General features: G+C 35.7%; 1 protein-coding gene across 2 annotated transcripts in view; it reads right to left on the bottom strand.

Moving 5' to 3' along the window:
* The window catches only part of CLHC1 (clathrin heavy chain linker domain containing 1), a 128,096-nt gene extending 106,968 nt beyond the window's left edge, over positions 1-21,128 (bottom strand). For both annotated transcript variants that reach the window (XR_014235115.1, XM_082358172.1), the window contains exons 1-8: positions 20,237-21,128; positions 16,132-16,319; positions 13,224-13,354; positions 11,426-11,627; positions 11,198-11,310; positions 10,722-10,806; positions 9,240-9,346; positions 3,129-3,303 (exon numbers count right to left, since the gene is read on the bottom strand). Coding sequence is in view for 1 of the 2 variants with exons in the window: in XM_082358172.1 (XP_082214298.1) it covers positions 3,129-3,303; positions 9,240-9,346; positions 10,722-10,806; positions 11,198-11,310; positions 11,426-11,627; positions 13,224-13,354; positions 16,132-16,319; positions 20,237-20,413 (1,178 nt within the window). In the remaining variant the exon portion in view is untranslated. The remainder of the gene's footprint in view (positions 1-3,128; positions 3,304-9,239; positions 9,347-10,721; positions 10,807-11,197; positions 11,311-11,425; positions 11,628-13,223; positions 13,355-16,131; positions 16,320-20,236) is intronic.
* Positions 21,129-22,150: the final 1,022 nt, after the last annotated feature.

Genomic DNA, 22,150 nt, shown 5'->3' with positions numbered 1-22,150 from the left:
ATGATAAAGTCAATCAGGACCTCCAGACTCACAGAGCCTAAACTTGCAGGCATGGGAAGCACAAACTCCCTGTGCTGATGGTTCATTCTAAGTGTCAACTTGATGTTGTTGGTCAAATAATATCAAGTTGACACTTGATATTATTTGACCAACAACAGATATTTGGTCAAATACTATTTTGGGTGTGTCTGTGAGAATGTATTTGAAGAGAGTAACATTTTAATTGGCAGGGTGAGTAAAGCAGACTGCTCTCCTGAATGTGGGTGGCCCTCATCCAATCGGTTAAAGGCCTGAATGGTACAAAAAGGATGACTCTTCCTCCAGTAAGAGGGAACTCCTCCTGCCTGACTACTTAGCTGGGACATCAGTCTTTCCTGTCTTTGGGTCTCAAGGCTGCCGGCTTTCAGACTGGAAGTTACAGCATTGACTCTCTTGAGTCTCTGGATTGCTGATTGCAGATCTTGGGACTTCTCAGCCTCCATAATCATATGAGCCAATTTTTTATTTATATATATTTTTTCTGTTTCTCTGGAGAATCCTGACTAACACACTCTCCAAGCAGGCTCCTGGGAGTAATAGTTGAGTAGGGCCACTCTTTACTTCCCAGACCCAAGTATTCTACCTATTGGGAATACAGCACTATATAATTATCATTGGTTTAAGGAGTACATGTCTTCCTAAAGGATGTTCCTCTGTCTTCGAAAGATGAAGTGACAAGTTGGCATCACCTGGACACCATCTGAACCTTCCATGAACCAAGTTTGGGTTTGTTTTTTCTTCTCCTGTCTGTTGGTCTTAGGTAACCCCACCCTTGCATGAGCCCATAGGTGTGAGCTGTGGAAGTAGTGTCCATCAGGCAATGGTAGTTGACATGGAGTCTGAGCCACTTATTCATGAAGCTTACTTGTGTGCTCTGGAACTGACTGAGCATGATCTTGGTTGTACTTGATTTTACATGGACTCTCCTGAGCCCACCTGACCTTATGACTTGGTGAGTCTGTCAGAATACAGTTCATGATGGGCATTTCTAGTTACACTCACTGACATTCCATGGATAAATACTCCAACTTTAGCAGGACCCAATAGCTGTTTTTTGAATGGTATACAGTTGTCTGTTACAGGTGGCAGATGATCTACTGGTATATCTCTGGGTAGTCCCAAGACAATTGAACACTGTTAGTGGGTAAATCAATAACCATGGTTTATAAATGGGAAAAAGAATTTGGGGACTTCCATGGCAGTCCAGTAGTTAAGACTCTGTGCTTCCACTGCAGGGGGCACAGGTTCGATCCCTGTTCAGGGATCTAAGAACCAGCATGCCACGCAGCATGGCTAAAAAAAACAAAAAAGAATAGATACGTGTGTATATGTATAACTGAATCACTTTGCTGTACACCTGAAACTAATACAACATTGTTAATCAACTATACTCCAACATAAAATCAAAATCAAGAAAAAAAAAAAAACATGGTTTGATAAAGGTATGGTTAACCACAGTCATTCTACCAGACAAGCCATCAAGACCAAAACTGTAAGTAAGAAGAATCTATAATGGGTGATAGAGAAAGATAATGAGCACTAATTAATATGTATGAATCTCAAAATAAATGTAAGTGAAAGAAGCCAGACCAAGGAGAGAAAAGAATATACAATGTGTGATTTCATATATATAAAATTCTAGAAAATGAAAACGAATCTAGAATAACATGAAGTAGATCAGTGGTTATCGAGAGGTGGTGGAAGGAAGGAGGAGGCATTACAAAGGGACATAAGGAAACATTTGAGGGTCATGGATATGTTTATTATCTTGATTGTGGTGATGATTTCATGGAGATATATATATACATATATATGTCAAAACTTAAATTGTACACCTTAAATATGTGCAGTCTACTGTGTATCAATTGTGTCTTCATAATGCTGTTTTAAAAAACTCATCAAATTGTACACTTTAAACATGTATAGATTATTGTATGTAAATTATATCTCAATAAAGTTGTAAAAAAAACAAATTACAGCCCTAGGACCTAGCAACAAGGGCTATAGTTCCTCCCACTAACCCTCCTCTTATAAGTTTCCCCAAGAATTGACCACAAAATCCTAGAGAAGATATGCCTGGATGGAGTGAACTTAATGTGAGAAGCATATAAATCTGTATTGTGCAAATGGTTGACTAAGGCAGATGCTGTTTTGGTGTCCTGCCCAAATCCTCCTTACTGGGCCAACGTACCCTTCCCCAGCTACTCTGGGTGTTGGCTGCCAGTGGCTCACAGGTCCTTCCCTTCCATAGGGAATTGCCCTGGGCTAGTGGGAGCCACCATGCCCAGACTTATGTATTCCCATCTAGGCAGCCCACAGTCCTTGACTGACTGATGGAGAAGCAAGGAAGGCTGGCCCCTTGCCTCAAGTGAGAACAGCTCTGTGATGTGTTTTATGCTTCAGAGCCATCCCGCTATAAATAAGGTCAAGGTTAGAACTTGCCTGAGGTCACGTCCTTGCTTGGCTCTTTCCCCTTCCCTGTTCTGCTTCACTCAGTCCCTTATAGGTTTTTCTTGAGAAGCCCTCCTTCTATCAACCATGTACACCCAAATACCTGTTTCAGGCTTTGGTTCCAGGGAACCCAATCTAAGGGAAACCTGGTACAAATCTGCCAATTTGTGCCGAGACTCAATTCCAAGAAGCCACCTCCTGCCTGTCCTTGCTGGTTTGCATGTTCTTTTAAATGCTACCTTGGGTCCATGTCCCTCCTGCTTACAAGTTTTCTCCTGGGTTTATCCTTTACATGCATCCACAGCCTGCCTGAAAACAGGTTCCTGCCTTATCCCTCTGAGCAGCATGATACTGATCAATCCTTTTCTGTCCTTACCTATCAACTTCCATGCAGCATTAAGTGGTCATGAATAATCTTGTCAACTGCCTTGAGTCAACTCCTGATCTGGGCTCATTGTGACTAGGCCCTATTACTCTATCCATGAATGCTTAGTAAATACTTTGTGACTGATTAGTTGCAATAGAGATTTGAAATAAATGCTCAAATAATGTACTGATAAGAAAACTATTAAAATTTGAGAACAAAAAACTTTATTAAGCAAATTTCAAAATTAAGTTAAAAGTTTAACTTTGCTTACCTTTCCTGGGTGACCCAATTGATAACTAAATCTAAACGTTTTTCAGATAATCCACATGTGATTCCTTCGAGGGTTAGTTCTGCATCAACAGGATGTCTAAAAGCATGACTTATGCTAAAGATAGCCTCAAAAAATAAGAGTAATGGGAAAGGCTTTCCTCTAATTTTTCCAACAGCTACAAAGAGAAGAAAAGTTTTTGAGTCAAATACTTTTAAGTCATAGTTTGCTTTTCCTTACTTCATATTCTTATTTTCATCTCATTGCATTTTCTAAAAATTTTAATCTAAAATTACTTATTTATAATTTTTAAGTAATATTTGTGGATTAAACTTTATATTTTGGATAATGACTAAATATCATGTGCTATGTGAAAACCTAGGCAGAGGTTGGAGTGATGGGTCTACAAGCCAAGGAATGCCAAAGATTGCTGACAGCTACCTAGAAGCTAGGAGAGTAGCATGGAATGGAAATCTACTTCAGAGCCTCCAGAAAGAACTTTAAAAAGCTATAAACTGGGAATTCCCTGGCAGTCCAGTGGTTAGGACTCAGCGCTTTCACTGCCGTGGGCCTGGGTTCGATTCCTGGTCAGGGAACTAAGATCCTGCAAGCTGCATGGTGTAGCCAAAAAGAAAAATTTTTTTATTTACAAATTTTAAAGAAGCTGAAAGAATATACCACCAGCAGACCTGTACTATAAGAAAGGTTAAAGGTAGTCCTTCAAGCAGAATGAAAATGACACAAGATAGAAAAACAATCTACACAAAGGAATGAAGACCAGAAATGGTAAATGCTATGAATATAAGCATTTAGAAGTAGAGTTGACCCCTGAACAATGCAGGGGTTAGGGGCGCCGACCCCCACTCAGTCAAAAATCCATGAATATCTGTATCCACATGGGTCCTCCATATCCACAGTTCCACAACCACAGATTAAACCAATGATGGGTCACGTATTACTATAACAAGTATTTATTGAAAAAACTCCACCTATAAGTGGACCTGTGCAGTTCAAATTCGTGTTGTTCAAGGATCAAACTGTATACTGTTTTCATACAATGCATGAAGTAGTACAATATCACCTGAGTGTAGAATGTGATAAGTTAAAGATATAACCCATAAAGCCTAAAGTAACAACCAAAATAAGACAACAAAGAGTTATAGGCTCATAAATCAACAAAGGAGAAAAATGGAATCATAAAAAAATTCAACTAACCCAAAAGAAGGTAGAAGAAGAGAAAAAAAAGTAACAGAGATGAGAAAAACAGAAAACAAAAGTCAGCCATGTCAACAATCACATTAAATGTAAATGATCTGAACACCTCAATTAAAAGACAAATATTGTCAGACTGTATAAAAAAGCAGGATCCAAGTACATGTTGCCTAGAAGACACTGACTTTAAATACAAAGACACAAATTAAGTAGATTAAAGTAAAAGTATGGAAAAAAGATATACCATGCTAATACTAATCAAAAGAAAGATGGAATCACACTTCCAATTTCAAAACTTACTACAAAACTACAGTAATCAAGACAGTATGATTGCACAGGATGGACATCTAGAGCAACAGAATAGAATTAAGAGTCTAGAAAAAAACCTCAAACATTTATGGTCAATTGATTTCTTACAAAGGGGGGCCAAAACAGTTTAATGGGTAAAGAAAAGTCTTTTCAACAAATGGTGCTAGGAAAACTGGATATCCACATGCAAAAGAATGAATTTGGACCCCTATCTCACACCAAACAAAAAATTAACTCATAGTAGACCATAGACCTAAATGAATAAAACTCTTAGAAGAAAATATAGGCTCTTAAGTTAGGCAAAGATTTCTTAAGATACAAAACCAAAAGCACAGTCATAAAAAAAGAAGATCGGTAAATGGGACTTCATCAAAATTAAAAACTTTTGCACCTCAAAAAAACACCAACAAGAGGGACTTCCCTGGCAGTCCGGCAGTTGGGACTTCGCCTTCCAGTGCAGGGGGTAGGGGTTCGATCCCTGGTAAAGGAGCTAAGATCCCACATGCCTCGTGGCCAAAACATAAAATGGAAGCAATATTGTAACAAATTCAATAAAGACTTTAAAAATGGTCCACATCAAAAAAAATTAAAAATAAACAAACAAATAAACAACAACAAAAAAAACCACCAACAAGAAAGCAAAAATGCAATCCACAGACTAGAAGAAAATATTTGCATATCATCTATCTGATAAGGGATCTTTACCTGGAATTAAAAAGAGCACTTGCAACTCAATAATAAAAACACAAATAAAACAATTATCAAATGGGCAAAGAATAGACAATTCTCCAAAGAAGATAAAATGGCCAACAGGCACATGAAAAGATGCTCAACATTGTTAGTCATTAGGGATATGCAAATTAAAACCATAATGAGGGAAAAAAACAAACAATGAGATACCATTTCACACAGATTAGAAAGGCTTTAATCAAAAAGATAGACATTAGGGGCTTCCCTGGTGGTACAGTGGTTGAGAATCTGCCTGCTAATGCAGGGGACATGGGTTCAAGCCCTGGTCTGGGAGGATCCCACATGCCGCGGAGCGACTAGGCCCGTGAGCCACAATTACTGAGCCTGCGCGTCTGGAGCCTGTGCTCCACAACAAGAGAGGCCGCGATAATGGGAGGCCTGCGCACCGCGATGAAGAGTGGTCCCCACTTGCCGCAACTAGAGAAAGCCCTCGCACAGAAACAAAGACCCAACACAGCCATAAATAAATAAATAAAAATTAAAAAAAAAGAAGACATTAACAAGTATTGGTAAGGATGTGGAGAAATGAGAACTCATACACTGGTGGTGGAAATGGAAAATAGTGCAAACAGTTTAGCAGTTCCTCAAAGTATTAACATAGAGTTTCCATATAACCCAGAAATTCTTTTTTATTTATTTATTTGTTTGTTTGTTTGTTTGGCTGTGCCAGGTCTTAGTTGTGGCAGGCAGGATCTTTGTTGCCACATGTGGGATCTTCATTGCGGTCTGTAGGATCTTTAGTTGCGGTACACAGGATTTTTAGTTGCAGCATGCAAACTCTTAGTTGCAGCATGTGGGATCCAGTCCCCTGACCAGGGATCGAACCCAGGCCCCCTGCACTGGGAGCTCAGAGTCTTAGCCATTGGACCACCAGGGAAGTCCCTAACCCTTTTAAAAGAATTCTACTCCTAGGTATCTATCCAAGAAAAATAAAAACATATCCACACAAAAACTTGTACAGAAATACTCAGTTACACTATTCATAATAACCAAAAAGTAGAAACAACCCAAATGACCATAAACTGATGAATGGATAAACAAAATACAGTACATCCATACAATGGAATATTATTTCACCATAAAAAGGAATGAACTACTGATATATGCTATGGCATGAATGAACCTCAAAAACATTAAGCTAAGTGAAAGAAGCCAGTCACAAAAGACTATTGTATTATCATATTTATATGAAAGGTCCAGAATAAGCAAATCTATACAGACAGCAAGTAGATTAGTGGTTACCCAGGGTTTGGAAGAGAAGCAATAGAGAATGAGGAGTTAATTGGTACAAGGTTTCTTTTTTTGGAATAATGAAAATGTTCTAAAATTAAATTTTGGTAATGGTTATACAACTCTGTAATTATAATAAGTTTATTAAATTTTGTGGCATTTTCCCCACATATGCCATATGCATATGCCAATTTAAACCTCAGACTTATGAAAGTTACTGTTTAACACCCAAAATGCCCAGTGTCAGCATTCATGATATAAGAATACTTTTGCAGTGTAACACGATCTGATAATCACTCAGTTATTAAATTGTAAATAATTGGGATGGTTTCTTGACTTCAAGTCCACTGAATAAAAACTATAAAATTACACTCTGTGTTACCGTGCACTAGGATCAAATACTGAAAACTGTGTGGGCAAAAATATGAGACACGCCCATTTGCACACAATTCATAGTCATGCAGTCTATTAATACATATGTTTATATACACTATGTGTAGACAACAGATTTTCTGTGTTTAGGTAAAAGCAAAAAGAATGTTTTTGTTCAAATTGCTGAATTTAAAGGTATTTTTAAGAAATTTATTTAAAACAAGCTGTATATATTTGACATCAAGAATTTCCACTTAGAACTAAGATAAGACTAATTAATCTCTATATTTGTAAGCTACATTGAGTATACCTCCCCTTTATGTATACCCCTGCATTTCCTTCTGAGCTTCTCATCTTCTAAAAATGCATCTTAGTTTTAAAATAAAAGAATATTTTGTGATTCTCAGAAACACTCAGTAAGTACCACCAGTCTAGTATTGGTGAACTTCTCAGAATAAAATCCACATACCTAGAAAATGAATAAAAGTTGGCTGTTTTCCAATTTCACTGGTAATTATATTTATTTAAGCATTAATTGCAAGCACTGAGTTTTACTGAAACTTGCAATCCATACTTTGAGCAGACCAAGTCAAAGGGAGAAGAGAAATAAACTCAGGAATATACTAATATCACTTAAAAAAAATTTTTTTTTAAGTTTTAAATTTTTTTAATCACTTTTAATTTATGCTAAATTCAGAGCATATCCAAAGAAAGAGTTCCTGGGTATTTGTAAGATGTCTGAAACTTCTGAGTAAAAATTAAACATTTTAACATTTAACATTTAAAATTAAACGTCAACGTCAAAAAAAACAAACAACCTGAACACTAAAAACTACAAAATACTGCTAAAAGAAATTTTAAAAGGCCTAAAAAAAAATGGAGAGATATACCATATTTAAGGGTTCACTGGATCAGAAAATTCAATACTGTTCAGTGTCTGTTCTCCCTAAGTTGAACTACAGAGTCAGTGCAATGCCCAGCAGGTCTTTTTGTAGAAATTTACAAGCTGATTTCAAAAATTTAAACAGAAATACGAAAGACCTAAAATAGCCAAACCAAATCTGATAAAGAACAGAGTTCGAAGACTAACACTATCTGATTTCAAGACTTACTATAAAGCTACAGTAATCAAGACAGTGTAGTATAGGCATCAAGATAAATAAATAGATCAATGAAATAGAACAGACCTATGGACAACTGATTTTCAACAAAGGTACAAAGGCAATTCAGTGGAGAAAGTCTTTTTAATAAATTATCCCCGAACAACTGAATAGCTATCAGCAAAAAAATAAACTTTGACCCATACCTCACACCATATATAAAAATTAACTCAAACTGGATCCTAGACCTAAATGTAAACCTAAAACTATAAAATCCTTAGGGAAAAAAAAAAATAGGAGAAAAATCTCTTCAGATTAAGCACAGATTTCTTAGGTACGACACTAAAATCTCAATCCTTAAACGAAAAAAACTCATAAATTAGATTTCAACAAATTAAAGACTTCTACTCTTAGAAAGACACTGTTAAGAGAATGAAAAGACAAGCCACAAACTGGGAGGAAATATATGCATCATATATCTGGTAAAGGATTTTTATTCATAGAATGGAACACTACTCAGCAATAAAAAAGAATGAATTATTGATGCAATAACATGGATGAATTTCAAAATAATTAGGCTAAGTGCAAGAAATCAGTCAAAAAAGGATACCTACTATATGATTCCATTTATATAAAATTCTCGAAAATGCAAACTAATCTTTGGTGACTGAAAGTAGATTAGTAGTTGCCTGGGGACTGGAGGCAAGCTCTGGGAGACCAGTGCGAGGGGTGGGGAGTAGTGGGAGGGAGGGATCACTGGGGGAATGAGGGAACTTTTGGAGGATACATATGTCAAAACCTAACAAACTGTACATTTTATGTACAATTTAGTGTATGTATGTCAACTCACCACAACAAAGCTGTTTTTTAAAGGAAGTGGAGCAAATCTGACAAAATATTAACATTTATTAAATCTTGATAGTGAGTACATGGCTGTTATTTATGTTTCTCACACTTTTCTGTATACTTGAAATATTTCATAATTTAATTTGGAAAACCTAATCAAACCCCTTAATGTTACAGGTAAGGAAACTGAGTAAATGGTAGATCTTGTTTCCCAGTTCAATACTCTTCCCATTCTATCAGGAAAAAAAAAAGTATAATTAGCATACATATGTAAGGTTCAGAGAGAAATGCTTACCCTTAAATTTACTCACTGTCCCAATGTTTTGAAGAATTCTTCTAGGACTGTTTGCAGCAAAATAAACTGCCTTTTCATATTCCCCAAGTGAGATTAATTCATTGAACCTACAGCCAGTGCATTTCATTATATATTAGTACACAAAAAAAGTAAAGAAAAGTGATTAGAAATGTCTAATACAGACTAAACATAGTAGCATAGTAATACAGAAAAGCACCTCTAATAAATTACAACTAGATTCATTCACTCTGTGAGATATTCTTTCACTTCCTTCCCTAATATTGTTTTTTGTAGCCTCAGAATAAGACTCACCTGCCAGGTGACTTGAACCTGATCCTGTACCTTATTCCTATAGTGCTGAGAGCAAGCCATAGAAAGAGCAACTGAATTTATTCAGTTGAAAGGACTTCAACTGAATTTATAATGAGCTCAGATTTTTTTTCTCTCATATCATCTCCAGAAGAAAAGGGGAACCAGGGGAAAGAAGGGCAATCTGCTTAAAGGCTCAGCCTAGGCGAAATATTAATTGCACACAAAGGCTGCCAAGTTGAAGATCAAGAAGTGTCCTTGGTATTCAGAAGCCTTAGTTGCTCTGATAGGAATCAGACTCCCAACTAAATGTGAGACTAATACAAGAAGAAAAGATAATGGTTCAGATAACTTAAGCTTCTACTCCTCTTCCTAGGGCAAAACATCTCCAATTCAGTCCTTACTCACAATTAATAAAACTATGGCAAACAGGATTTAAAGAGTGTTGCAAATGAATGTGGAACCCCAGAGGAGAAAAACACCAAAGTAACATTAAGCAAAATACATAAAACTTTTAACCTCAACCAGGATTTTTCTCTCATATCTGAAGCTGATAGACTTAGAGAAGCATAGGGTGTAAGGAAATAATCCAGGCTTTGGTGCCCCTCAAAATGATCTTTACCCCTTTTTTGTACCATATCAACAAGCAAATCAACAGTTGAAAACTGTTTAACATAGAAGACTAGGAATATTACATATGTTCACTACATACTGGCCTCATAGCCTATGAATTAACCTCTTAAAGAATAAAGTCTTAGATCTCTAAGCCTCTACTATAAAATATATATAATAATTTAATAAGTATTAGGAGGAAATATGCCTTCCTAATATGTCATAGGATGGAAATAATGAGAAGAAAAGGACTAAGTTGGCTAGGATAATCTGACACAAGAAGGTCAGAAAAAAATAAATAAAAAATATAAAATATAAAAATAAAACTTAACACTACAATCCACCTATATCCTCTGAAAAATCTCTTAGACTATCAATCTGGTATTTTTTCCACAAAGAATCTATTTTTTAAAATTCTAGCTTATTTTCTAATTTGTCTACCAGAGTAGAATTTTAAAATACTAAAGCTAGAGACTACAGCTCAAAAAGATGCTAAATAAATATTAAATAAATGCTATAATATCTTAACAAGGACCATCAAAAAGCTTTTAAAATATTTGCCTTTCAACGTAGTATAGCAAAATTTCAGCTTCTTTTGCCTTGCCTGGGTCATCTTCAAGTAGTTGTTCAACAATGTCTTGTTCACCTGTAAATATTGAAAGCACCACTGGATGACATTTAAGGTTATCAATCAATAGAAAATAACAAACATATAAATGTTTAATACCAACAACTTAATGCTATAGTTTCTAATAGCACCAACCTCTTCCTAAACTGAGTAGCTTCCCCATCCCTTTCTTCCTTATTTTCAGGTACATTTTCAGGTATTCTCTCCTTGGCTAAGCAAGTCTACTCTTTACCAATTATTTGTCAGCTGTTGAAGGAAGAAGCCCACAGGGTATCAGAGACCTAACAGAAGTAAGTACATTTTTACTTTCTTTAAACTCAGCCTAGGAAAATCCCCATTCTTTAGCTTTCTGGGGAAAAATAAAATGTTTTCCATTATTCACGTTAATTAAAAAATATAGATCATTTACCGTGTAAATCTTTATTGTTCTGAATGTGCTCCATGAAGTCTTGAAATGATCTGCTCATATCAGATTTTACCCACAAAGTAAGTGCCTGTGAAATAATCTGCAGTCTTTGATGACTATAAAGATAAAAAACATTAACAATATACTGAACCTAAAATCAAATAGTGGAATATTAAAATAAACACAAATAAAAGCTTCAAACTGTAAAAAATATATATTCAACTTTCATACCGAAACTGTAATTCATTGTTCAGATTTTCAGCTAAATCTCGCCGTTCTAACACCACAATCATTTCCTCATCTAAATCTGCCTTCCTCTGAGCTGGTAAATATTTTTTTGACATAAGTTGCTCAATTTCTGCATATTTATCTTCAAGATGTTTCAAGTATTTAGTGAGAGCATCTAAACTGACAGATTCTTGGAGAGTCATGCCTAAGGGAGAAGGGAACAAATCAAACAAGCCAAGCCATGTGTGGGACTCTTGTGCTCAAACAGCAAGTCTTAGCACAATAGGTCAGATGGTTGACTACGTTAAGAAATAATTAAGAAATTGTAGCATGCACTCGAAGATTATTGAACATAAACAGAATTAGCATACATTTCTAAATGGCTGGTAGTTTTAAACAAATCATCAATGAAGACTTAGTGAAGACTGATTGTCCAAACCTTAACATTTTAAGAAAAAAAATTTTAATGACCGCATCACCACATCTTGCAAACCCCTAAATATCAATCTTATTCAGTAACACCAAGAACTTCTGCCTAATAATTCAGGATTCCTGTTCAATGATTTTTCCCTAACCAAACCTTCCATTAGTCTACTACAACTAACCCCAGGGTAATCTGTTTATTCTCTCCAATGCAAAGTTTATAAATGCTTGCCAAATCTTCAGTCTTTTCTCCCTTGTTCATTGTCCCCTCTATTCATTATTCATAACTGCCCCCCACATACACACACACTTCAAATGACTTTCATTCTCATTCAGACCAATTGTTGCCTTTAAAGGCACACCTCAAAATTCTCTTCAAGAAACCCCCCTGGATTAACCCTAATCAATTTCAATCATTCTCTTACACCCTGAATCCCTTCAGCATTTAATCAATTTGTCAGCTATTTTGTACTTATTCATATGTATCTTATTTGTAGTCTGCTAGTCATAATTTTATACTTGAAAGTGAATCTAGTCCCTGCTTCAACCAATCATAGGATGCTCATTCAACCTCAGTTAAAATCCTCTGGTGTGGGGTAGCTCATTATCTCAAGACATAGCTTCTTCCATTGAAACCAAATCTGACTTCCTAAAATTTCCACTTTTTGATTCTGCCTCTGGATAAACACTAGTTGGAATTTTGAAAAGTTTTGAATACAGTTATCTATTCTCAAAGTCTTTCTTTACTCCAGGATGTATATTTGCAATTCCTCTATCCATTCATCATACAAATCTCTCAATATTCTGGAGGAATTCCAGGATATACTCCAATTTCTTAAAATGTGGCTTGGCTGAAAAGGAGGAACCAGTGAACGCTGACATCAATGTGAATCAACAATATTCACCAGAATTTAACGTACCACAGTTTTTTCACATATTCCATGGGTTCTCAAACTTTATAAAATGCATCAGAATAACCTGGAGAATCTGTTAAACCACTGACTGCTGGGCTCCACCACCCAACCCCGACTCCCATCCCTGGAATTTCTGACAGAGTAAATCTGCAGTGGAACCAAAACATTTGCATTTCTAACAAGTTCCCAGGTAATGCTGATGTTGATGAAGGAACCACACTTTAAGAGCCACTGTACTATACTTTATATAATCCAGCCAGACTGGAACTCTTTTAATCGTTTAGGGTTGTTTAAGTTTTCTCATTCCCTTGTATGTACCTAGAGGCCAGACTAAAGCTGTTTGTAAAGTCTGGCTAAAGTCCTGGTATACTTGGAAGATATATACATGGTAACACATATATATTAATTTGTGTAACTGGAAACAGTTGGAATTTCTCTCAAATATTTTAAACAAAATACTGTACCTGGAATAGGTTTTGAAGGATCTTTGCAGAAAATACAATATTGTTCTTTTGTGTCATACTCTGCCCTAAGTTGTTTCATTTCATCTATTTGCAATTGAATCTTTGAGGAATTATTTTCAATAAGCCTCATCCTGAAAAACAGAAAGGCTTTTTTATGTTTCTTTCAATGAATTATTTAATCATACAATTCAAAGTAAAACAGGTTAAATTATTACTTTAATTTGGCTAATTATCATTTTGTACCGTTATGAACGTAGACGGAAGTTTACAAAAAAATGCCTAGGAAGTTAACTAACCTCACAAGTGAGGAACAATTTTCTTTCAAAGTATCAGTAAAATCTTATACTGCCTATGATTCGTAACCTTATTGGAAATTTGTAAGTGTTAAACATAATAATCTGGCCACAAAATACTATGTCTATTCCCTTTAGTTGAAAATTACCTTTGCAATTTAAAAATTACTTTTGTTAAGTAATCGTATTAGTTTCCTGTGGCTGCTATAACAAATTACCACAAACTTGGTGGCTTAAAACAGCAGAAATCCGTTCTTTCACAGTTCTGGAGGCCAGAAGTCCAGTATTAGTATCACTGGGCCAAAATTTGTGTTTTCAGGATTGTGCTTCCTCTAGAAGCTCTAGGGGAGCTTCCTTGCCTCCTCCATTCCTTGCCTCCTCCAGCTTCCGAGGGCTGCTGGCCTTCTGTGGCTGCATCGCTTCAATCTCTGCCCCTGAGGTCATGATGCTTTCTCCCCGTGTGTCTGTGTCAATGCTCCCTCTACCTCTCTGTATAAGGACACTTGTGATGGTATTTTGGACCCACCTGGATAATCCAAGATAATCTCCCTAGCTCAAGATCCTTAATGTAATCATATCTGCAAAGACCCTTTTTCCAAATAAAGTAACATTTCCAGGATTAGGACCTATTTCTTTGGGGACCATTATTCAGCCTACTCTATTAATTTTGATTTTAGAGCTAGAGGAATGATAGCATTTTGAGATAAAAGTGAGTTCATCCAGAAATGGAGGTTTTAAAGACCAAGAAGTAAATAAAAACTTCTTTTAAGCATTATTTGAAATTTACTTCCTAGTTTATCACCAATATTTTGGTCCAGGGAGGAAATAACAGATTAAAATCAGTTAGCTACATAAATGTTACAGGGTTTTTGGCAAATTAAAAACAAGTTTGTCAGTAGATAACCGCTACCCAAGTCTGATTACTATGTAGAGTTCTTGGTAACTACAGATGGCTCAGAGTAGGAGCTTGCAGTATTTATGAAAGAGGGACTGTGGAAATAAAATATCCTTGGCTTTCATCCAAATAGTTATGCTTTAGGAAGAAAGACGTGTTAAAAGTAAACAGACTTTCGAAAAAATTGAAAGCAGGGACTCAAACAGATACTCGTACACGAATGTTCATGGTGGCACAAGTCATAATAGCCAAAGGTGGAAAAAACTCAAGTACCCATCAACTGATAAGTAGATGAAATATGGTACATACATACAATGGAATATTATTCAGCCATAAAAAGGAATTAACCTCCAATACATGCTACAACATGGATGAGAAGGTATCCAGTCATTGCTCCTATCCACAGCTACTTTTATGATCTCTTTATCTTTGACAATTTCACTACAGTAAATCTAGTTGAGTATTTCTTATTACTTACAATGGGATTCTTTGGTCTTCCAGAATCTGTGAATTGGTATCTTTCACCAGTTCTAGAAAATTCTCAGCCATGTTCTCTTCAAATATTGTCTCTGTCCCATATTCTCTTCTCTTTGAGTTGTGATTAGACATAATAATATAACTTTCTCACTCTGTCCTCCATGTCTTTTTTTATAATAGCTTTATGGAAATATAGTTCGTATACCTTAAAATTCACCCTTGTAAAGTATACAATTCAGTGAATTTTAGCATATTCAAAGAGTTGTGCAAATACTACCATTTCTAGTTCCAGAACATTTCATCACCCCCAAAATAAGCCCTGGACCTGTTAGCAGTCTGCTAAGCAGAAGGCAATTTTCCATGCAGTCCTCAAAGGTGGAGCAGTTTACCTCTTGTTCACTCTTCAAGGGTGCAGCCCTTTATCATCCCAGCTTTATATGGGGAAGATTTCCCAGTAGACTACACCCCTTGGGCAGATAGATCCTGGGCTCTGTCTTTTGTACCCCTGTGCCACAGACTAAAAACTAAAGCTTACGGTCACTAGTTTTAATAAACGCTTTCAGGGTCAAAGAAGCTTTAGTGCTTCTCTATCTTTTGCCTTCTGTTATGATTTTGCCTTAATATTTCTGTCACTACCCTGTCAGCTTCCTGTTACTTTTGGAAAAAAATTTTTTTACCATCTTATGTAGCATATTGCCCCAATAGGAAGATCTATCCCAACATCTAGCAAGCCACATTAACAGAAATGGAGGTCAAATTTTACATAACTTTCCAGGTTGACTTGAAATTATCTATAAGAATAATTTACCCATCAATTACCAAATGGAACACTGAAAATCTGAGACTACTTAACAAGAGTGAGCATTTTATCCTCTCCCACTAGGTTATTTACCTTTGTGCATCAGAGCATTAAGTGCTCTATTTCAGATGGTAATCATGAAATTGTACTATTAAACCTTCCATGCAAGAAATCACCTGGAGCAATTATCTGTATCCTTCATTTTATGATACTACAATGTGCCTCCAATTATCCTAAGAGATATTATAAAATTCTCAAACAGAATTAGTATTATTTTTCAAGTAAAAATATAGTAATTTCAATAGGAAGGGTAACATAAAAACATGGCTTTAAAATAAAATTGAAATTGAAAAAGACTAAGAACCACTGGTTATAGTTACAATGGCTAGCTAATATAACCAAGTAACAATTATCACCTTTTGGGCTACTTACTAATATACTTACTTTGCTTGAAGTTGAGTTATTCTTTTCCTATGATATACCAATGCTGTGGGCTCTCCTGCCAAAACTTTAAGTTTTCCATGAAGATAAAATGCAGTTCTTCGGCTTTTCTTTATTGTCTCAATAAAGGCATCGTATTCTTTTTTGATTGAAGTAAGAATGGATTTGTATGCAGTGACATACTCTATTACCTAAAATATGATTTTTCTAGAAATGGATCAAAAGACTTGCAAATATATAGATTTTTTTTTAATGAAACATGATGGGCAATTAGAAATCTAAAATTTTACAAATTTGAGCTTGCATTCATATGCAAATACCACTGACTATTAAAGACAGTTAATTGTTACTGAATATATGCTCTTTGTGAATCATTACAATTCTGTGAGCTTAAATATGAGGAAAAAAAAAAACACATGTTTTTTGCTCTACTAGGAATTAACACATACATTATATGAGGTCAGATAAAACCAATACCAGATCTAATTATCCCAATTCTGGATCTCTTAAATACTATTACATATCGTCCCTCATTACCTCCAAGTCTAGTCTCTGACTTCATTCAGACCTTAAAATCCTGGACTCCCTTCACTTCCCTGTTTTTCTAACCCATCTGCTCCTACTAGCTGATCAATACTCTCAATTACCAAACTGCATTTCTAATCCCAAGATGTCAAGTGCAACTGGAGAAAACCCTTCATACCTTACATTCATAGTTTACAATGGTGTTTAAGTACATAATGTCTCTGGAATGATAATGGAAGAGAATAGAAACCTACAGAGAAGGAAAGGAAAACAGAAACATACAGAGAAGGAAACCTACATAATATCTCTGGATCGATAATAGAATAAAATAGAAACCTACAGAGAAGGAAAGGGAAGTAGGGTCTAAGATGAGAAGGACCAGACTTTCCACTGTATACTCTTCTTATTGGTTCTTTTACTTTTCTTTTCTTTCTTTTTTTTTTTCCTGGTTAATCTTGTGTAGGCATTACCCATACAAAAAAACAATAATAACTAAGGAGCACTTTAAAGAAGTTGAAAAACAAAAAGTTAAAAATAATTTATGGTTGCCAAATTCTGCTCACAAGGATTTCAGAAGGTGTCGAGGCATATAAAGAATAGATGTGATCAATCCACAGTTTTCTCTGAAAGATACAATTACGCTTTCTACCCTTACTACATCTCTAGTCTCTGGTATACCACACCGTTAGCTAGAAAATACCTAGAAAAAATTATCCAGGAAGACATCTGGTCTATCAAGAAATGGTATAAGGAGGGGAGTTCCCTGGTGGTCTAGTGGTTAGGATTCGACGCTTTCACTGCCGTGGCCCGGGTTCAATTCCTGGTAGAGGAACTGAGATCCTGCAAGCTATGCAGCCAAAAAAAAAAAAAATGGTATAAGGAGATAACTGATCAATGCCAAGCACCAGGAAAGGATATCTGAATGGGAGATACTGGTCATCTTTTTGACATGACCGACCATACTACCTATCCACCCAAAGGACTGCCACCCAGCAACTTTCAATAAAATAGAGATCATTAATCTGTGGTCTTCCAAATTAAATACCCCACGGTTCCTGGCCATCCTCCACTCCACAAGCCTCTATGTTGTGCTGCAACAGTTCAAGACAACTCAGATATGTTAATGGATAGAAAACAGACTTGTAGTAACATCACGATCAGCTCCCATATGGGTTTGCTAGAAGAAGTAGATTTCAGAACACCCATAGGAATCTTTAAGAATGCACAGAAAATGCATTAAAGTAAAGGAGGGAAACTTGTATGCCAGAGGTAGAACAGTTTTGCTAGGTCCACAAAATATTTTAAAATTTAGGAAATTTCACCCAAAACCCAAATTTTCAGCTTCTCTTGAAAACTGAAAAATCTACCAACGTGGAACCCCCATTCCTTAATGGCAGTAATCAGCTGGAGCTTTAGATTGGACTGGTTTTTCATTTTACCACAGTCCCCATGATTCCTTATTCTGTTAAAGCCAGTCCACTTAACTCTTTTATATGACCTTCTTGGCCTCTAGGGATTCAAGTTTCAGACTCCGGTATTAAGGTTTCCATTAACCCCCCCAAAACAGAGCCATCCTTACCAGGTACAGGGATCTGAGGGAGAAGAGGAATGGTATCCATTCCACCTCAGCACCTACACACGAATATACACGATTTGTACAACACGCTACCAGGATGCAAAAGGCCAGTCAATTTCCGGAGTCCAATTACCTCCATAATTCACCCATATCTGTTGAAGCTCACTCTTCCTAGCTTTGGTTTTCTTTGCTTACTAAGTCCTTGGCTCTCTCTGCAACGTACCCTCAACTCTTGTTACACAGCCTCAGGTCCTCCTTGCTTTGATTTAGGCATGGTTCTCTAGGCCAAATCCTCTATCTTTGATTTTAAACAGAATTTGGTATTTGTTTTCTGGTTCTAAGTACTCAGAGATGCAAGCTGACACTTTCATCTTTTGCCCAACCAGATCCTTCCAAGAGAGAAGGAAGATTAGAGAAGGCAGGCATTAATAGTTTATTAACAATCAAATGTGTTAGAATAACATGAAAATGGAAAGGCAGATTATCTTATTGAGAAGCTAGAATAAAAGTTTCTCTAAGTACCAAATGATTTCTATTTCAGATTCCCCTCTCAGTCCTGAAGAATAGGATACTTCACAATGTACAAATGTACAATTTATAACTGTACAATGTACAAACAGTCCAAATGGAAATCCTGGGGGGTAGGGAGAAAAGGACTAAAGATACAGAAATTATCTTTTATTTAATCCCATGTCTTTTCTCTAAGAATTAAATTTACCAAAGCTCCTCCAAAATGACTTCACTATAACTATACTAATTTAAAGCAGAGAGCTCTTCATGTAAGAAAACTTCTGACAAGTGTTAGCATTTGGACATGCAAAGATAAGTATGTTACAATTATGATAACTTTCCTTTGCTGATTTCACACAAGTAGAGTCTCAGCATGATTCCTGATATTTATAAAACCTATTCAATACACTACCTTCACTACCTTTAAACATTCACCTAATACATTCCTTAATGACTAAAACACCAAAACAATTTCATTGATCATAACAACTTATAAAATGAAGCTAACCTGCCAGTGTACCAGTTCCAAAAGACAGATTTTCCAGATGACTTAAAAGGAAGAAAAGATTTTTTTTTCCGTTTTATACTTTTATGGAAATGCATCAATTTTCTTAATTCCACTTGTAGGTATATATCACTATTTTGTGTTCACTTTTCCTTAGAGTGAGGCACGATATTTTTATTTAGAGGAGAAATAAGACTCAGTGTGTAATGTTTAAAATTTAAACAAAACACTGAGTTCCTATTTTGCCTATGGCTGTTTTACTCAGAGACCAATAGTTTACAGAAGTCTTCACATAAGTAATTACTTCTTCTAGGTAAGGAGGAAAGAGTGCTGACTTCACTGATTTTACTGTCAGGGCATCTTACGTGGGTAAAAAAAAAAGTGAGATAAAAAAATGAGGATCGGTGGCCATATTGCAATTGTTTTTAAGGAAAAGCAGGTATTTCTAAAACCTTGAAAAGCAAAATCAAATGTTACCTAAAGCCGCAGCATTTTCTGACCTCCATATTTCCAACATTCAGTGCAGTTAAACCCCTTGTTTACCATGCCTATCTAGACCTCTAATCTACAAGGAGTCTCAATTTAATATGCTAGATCAAATCTAAACCAAGATTTTAATTATACCACAAACCAACCCAAAACGACAAAGAACTACCAGGTTCGTGCTTACAGCCCAATTCCTAACAAATCAGATAATGATTCGAGATGGAAGGTCAAAATGATATTAGAGGGCACAGCTAGGTTGTTGTTCAAAAACTGATAGCCTGCACTTAAGCTACAATAACTGAAACACTCATTAACTGTCTAGTAATATAAATCCAGCATTGCATTTTCCCCATTCATCCCTTTCTGACAAATTGGATGAACTTCTCAAAACTGACAAATGGAATGTACTCAAACAAGCAGTGGTGTTACTAAGGCAGGAATATTAGTTGTCAAGATAGACCATTTCTACTACATAAAAACTCTGTTGTCTTAAAGCATTATGATACCTTATCAAAAACGTTTCGGTATATGATGTAATATTCATCAGCAGGTCCTTCCTCATTACAGCCCACTCTTTCAGTTTCTGTAATTATGTATCTTTGCATTCTTTCCAAAAATTCCTTGTCACTTCTACTAATGATAGGAGGGAGAACTGCATGTTTATTTATTTCTTGGACGGACATATGTCACAGTCTGCACACCTGTTCACCAGAGAAAAGTCTTGACTTGCTTTTGCAACAAAGCCAAGACTTTGATAAGCCTGAAAGAAAAAGACCATCAATTAATCTAAAGCTTAAAATAAATTAAGTCAAATATTGATCTAAATAAAACATCTATTTGTTTCAGAAAAAAAAAGTCTCATGGATCTCTGAAATAAATATTTCAACCTATGAATTAAAAGGTCTGATCATTCTACTACCATGTGCTATACTATACCTCTGGGATAGAATACCAGTCAATAAAGAACTCATTTCTTACTAAACAAGTATATGTATCATATGATTGAATGGTTTCTTTAACTCAACACTTTCTAACAGGTTTATTAGCATTTTATTTGTTTCATGTGGGAAAACTAGTTTGGAGGGCTCCTGATGAAGCAAACAAGGTCAAATACTCCTCTACGCATGTACCTACCTGGCCCAGTCACAGTTATCTAACACACAATAGCTATAAATAATTCATGAATTTATTTTTATGATGAATTTTATTATAATTCTTATCTTTACTATGAACGTACTAACTGAAAAGTAAGAAGTCAGGACTTCTGCTAAAATCTGTACATCAGTGATGTCAAAGATAACAAACTGTACCTTTCTGAGTGAGGTTTTCAAGCAGCTATATTTCACTGCTCTTTTAGTAAAGAATTATTATCCAACTAGAGTTGGATACAAAAGTTGGTTCCTGAGATCTAGTCACATCAACATTAAACAGAACCCATGATTTGCTTAAAAATGTGTGGCAAGGTAAAACATTGTAACTCCCCTCATTCCCATCACAGAAGTTTATACTCATGGTATAAGATTTGGAAAATATAAACCAAATTTGGAAAATTAATGAACAACCAAAAATCATCCAGAATCCCACCACCAAAAAATAATGACTACTTAATGTGGTGTATTTCCTTCCAATGCTTATAATTATAAAAACTAGGATCACACTCTATACTCAGTTTTGTATCCTATTTTTTTCACTTAATATTAAAAGCAGTTTTCCATGTTGTTAAATATTATAGTTTTCAAAAACATGACTTCTAATGATTGCATAGTACTTCATGGTATGATACACAATAACTTACTTAACCATTCCCCACCTGTTGGATATTTTCACTATTATAAATAATGCTGTGAAGAATAAATGCCTAAATCAATTTTACCGTGTTTTGGCAATATAATTGATACTTAGTTATCTAAAATAACATATATGGCCAATAAATACTGCCCATAAGCCACATATTGGAGGAAGGAGACACCAAAATAATTTCAAAGTTTAAAAGACCTAATTTATCTTTATATTGATGAACTGGATAATGAGAAATCAATTTATAAGTGAACATAAAGTAGTTCCAACAAAGCAATAATCCATAAATGGATCAACAGTTTTCCCAAATAAGAAATCAATTTCTTTGTTCATTCATTCAACCAATATTTACTGAGTGTCTATTAAGTGCCAGGCATTGTTTTATAGCTAGAGATTCAGCATTCCCCATTATCCTTCCCCACTCCAGTGCATAATACAGTTATAAATAAGATAAGTCCCTGGCTCCTTAGAGCTTACGATCTATTAAGGGAGACAGACTATAAATAATGTAATTTCTGGGAATTCCCTGGCGGTCCAGTGGTTAGGGCTCAGCGCTTTCATTGCCGTGGACCCAGTTCAATCCCAGGTCGGGGAACTAAGATTTTGCAAGCCGAGCAGCGCAG

This window comes from Balaenoptera borealis (genome assembly GCF_965194805.1).
Source record: "Balaenoptera borealis genome assembly, chromosome: 15".
Classification (NCBI taxonomy): Eukaryota; Metazoa; Chordata; class Mammalia; order Artiodactyla; family Balaenopteridae; genus Balaenoptera; species Balaenoptera borealis.
The sequence above is the reverse complement of the archived record's forward strand: the minus strand, read 5'-3'. Positions and strand labels throughout refer to the sequence as shown.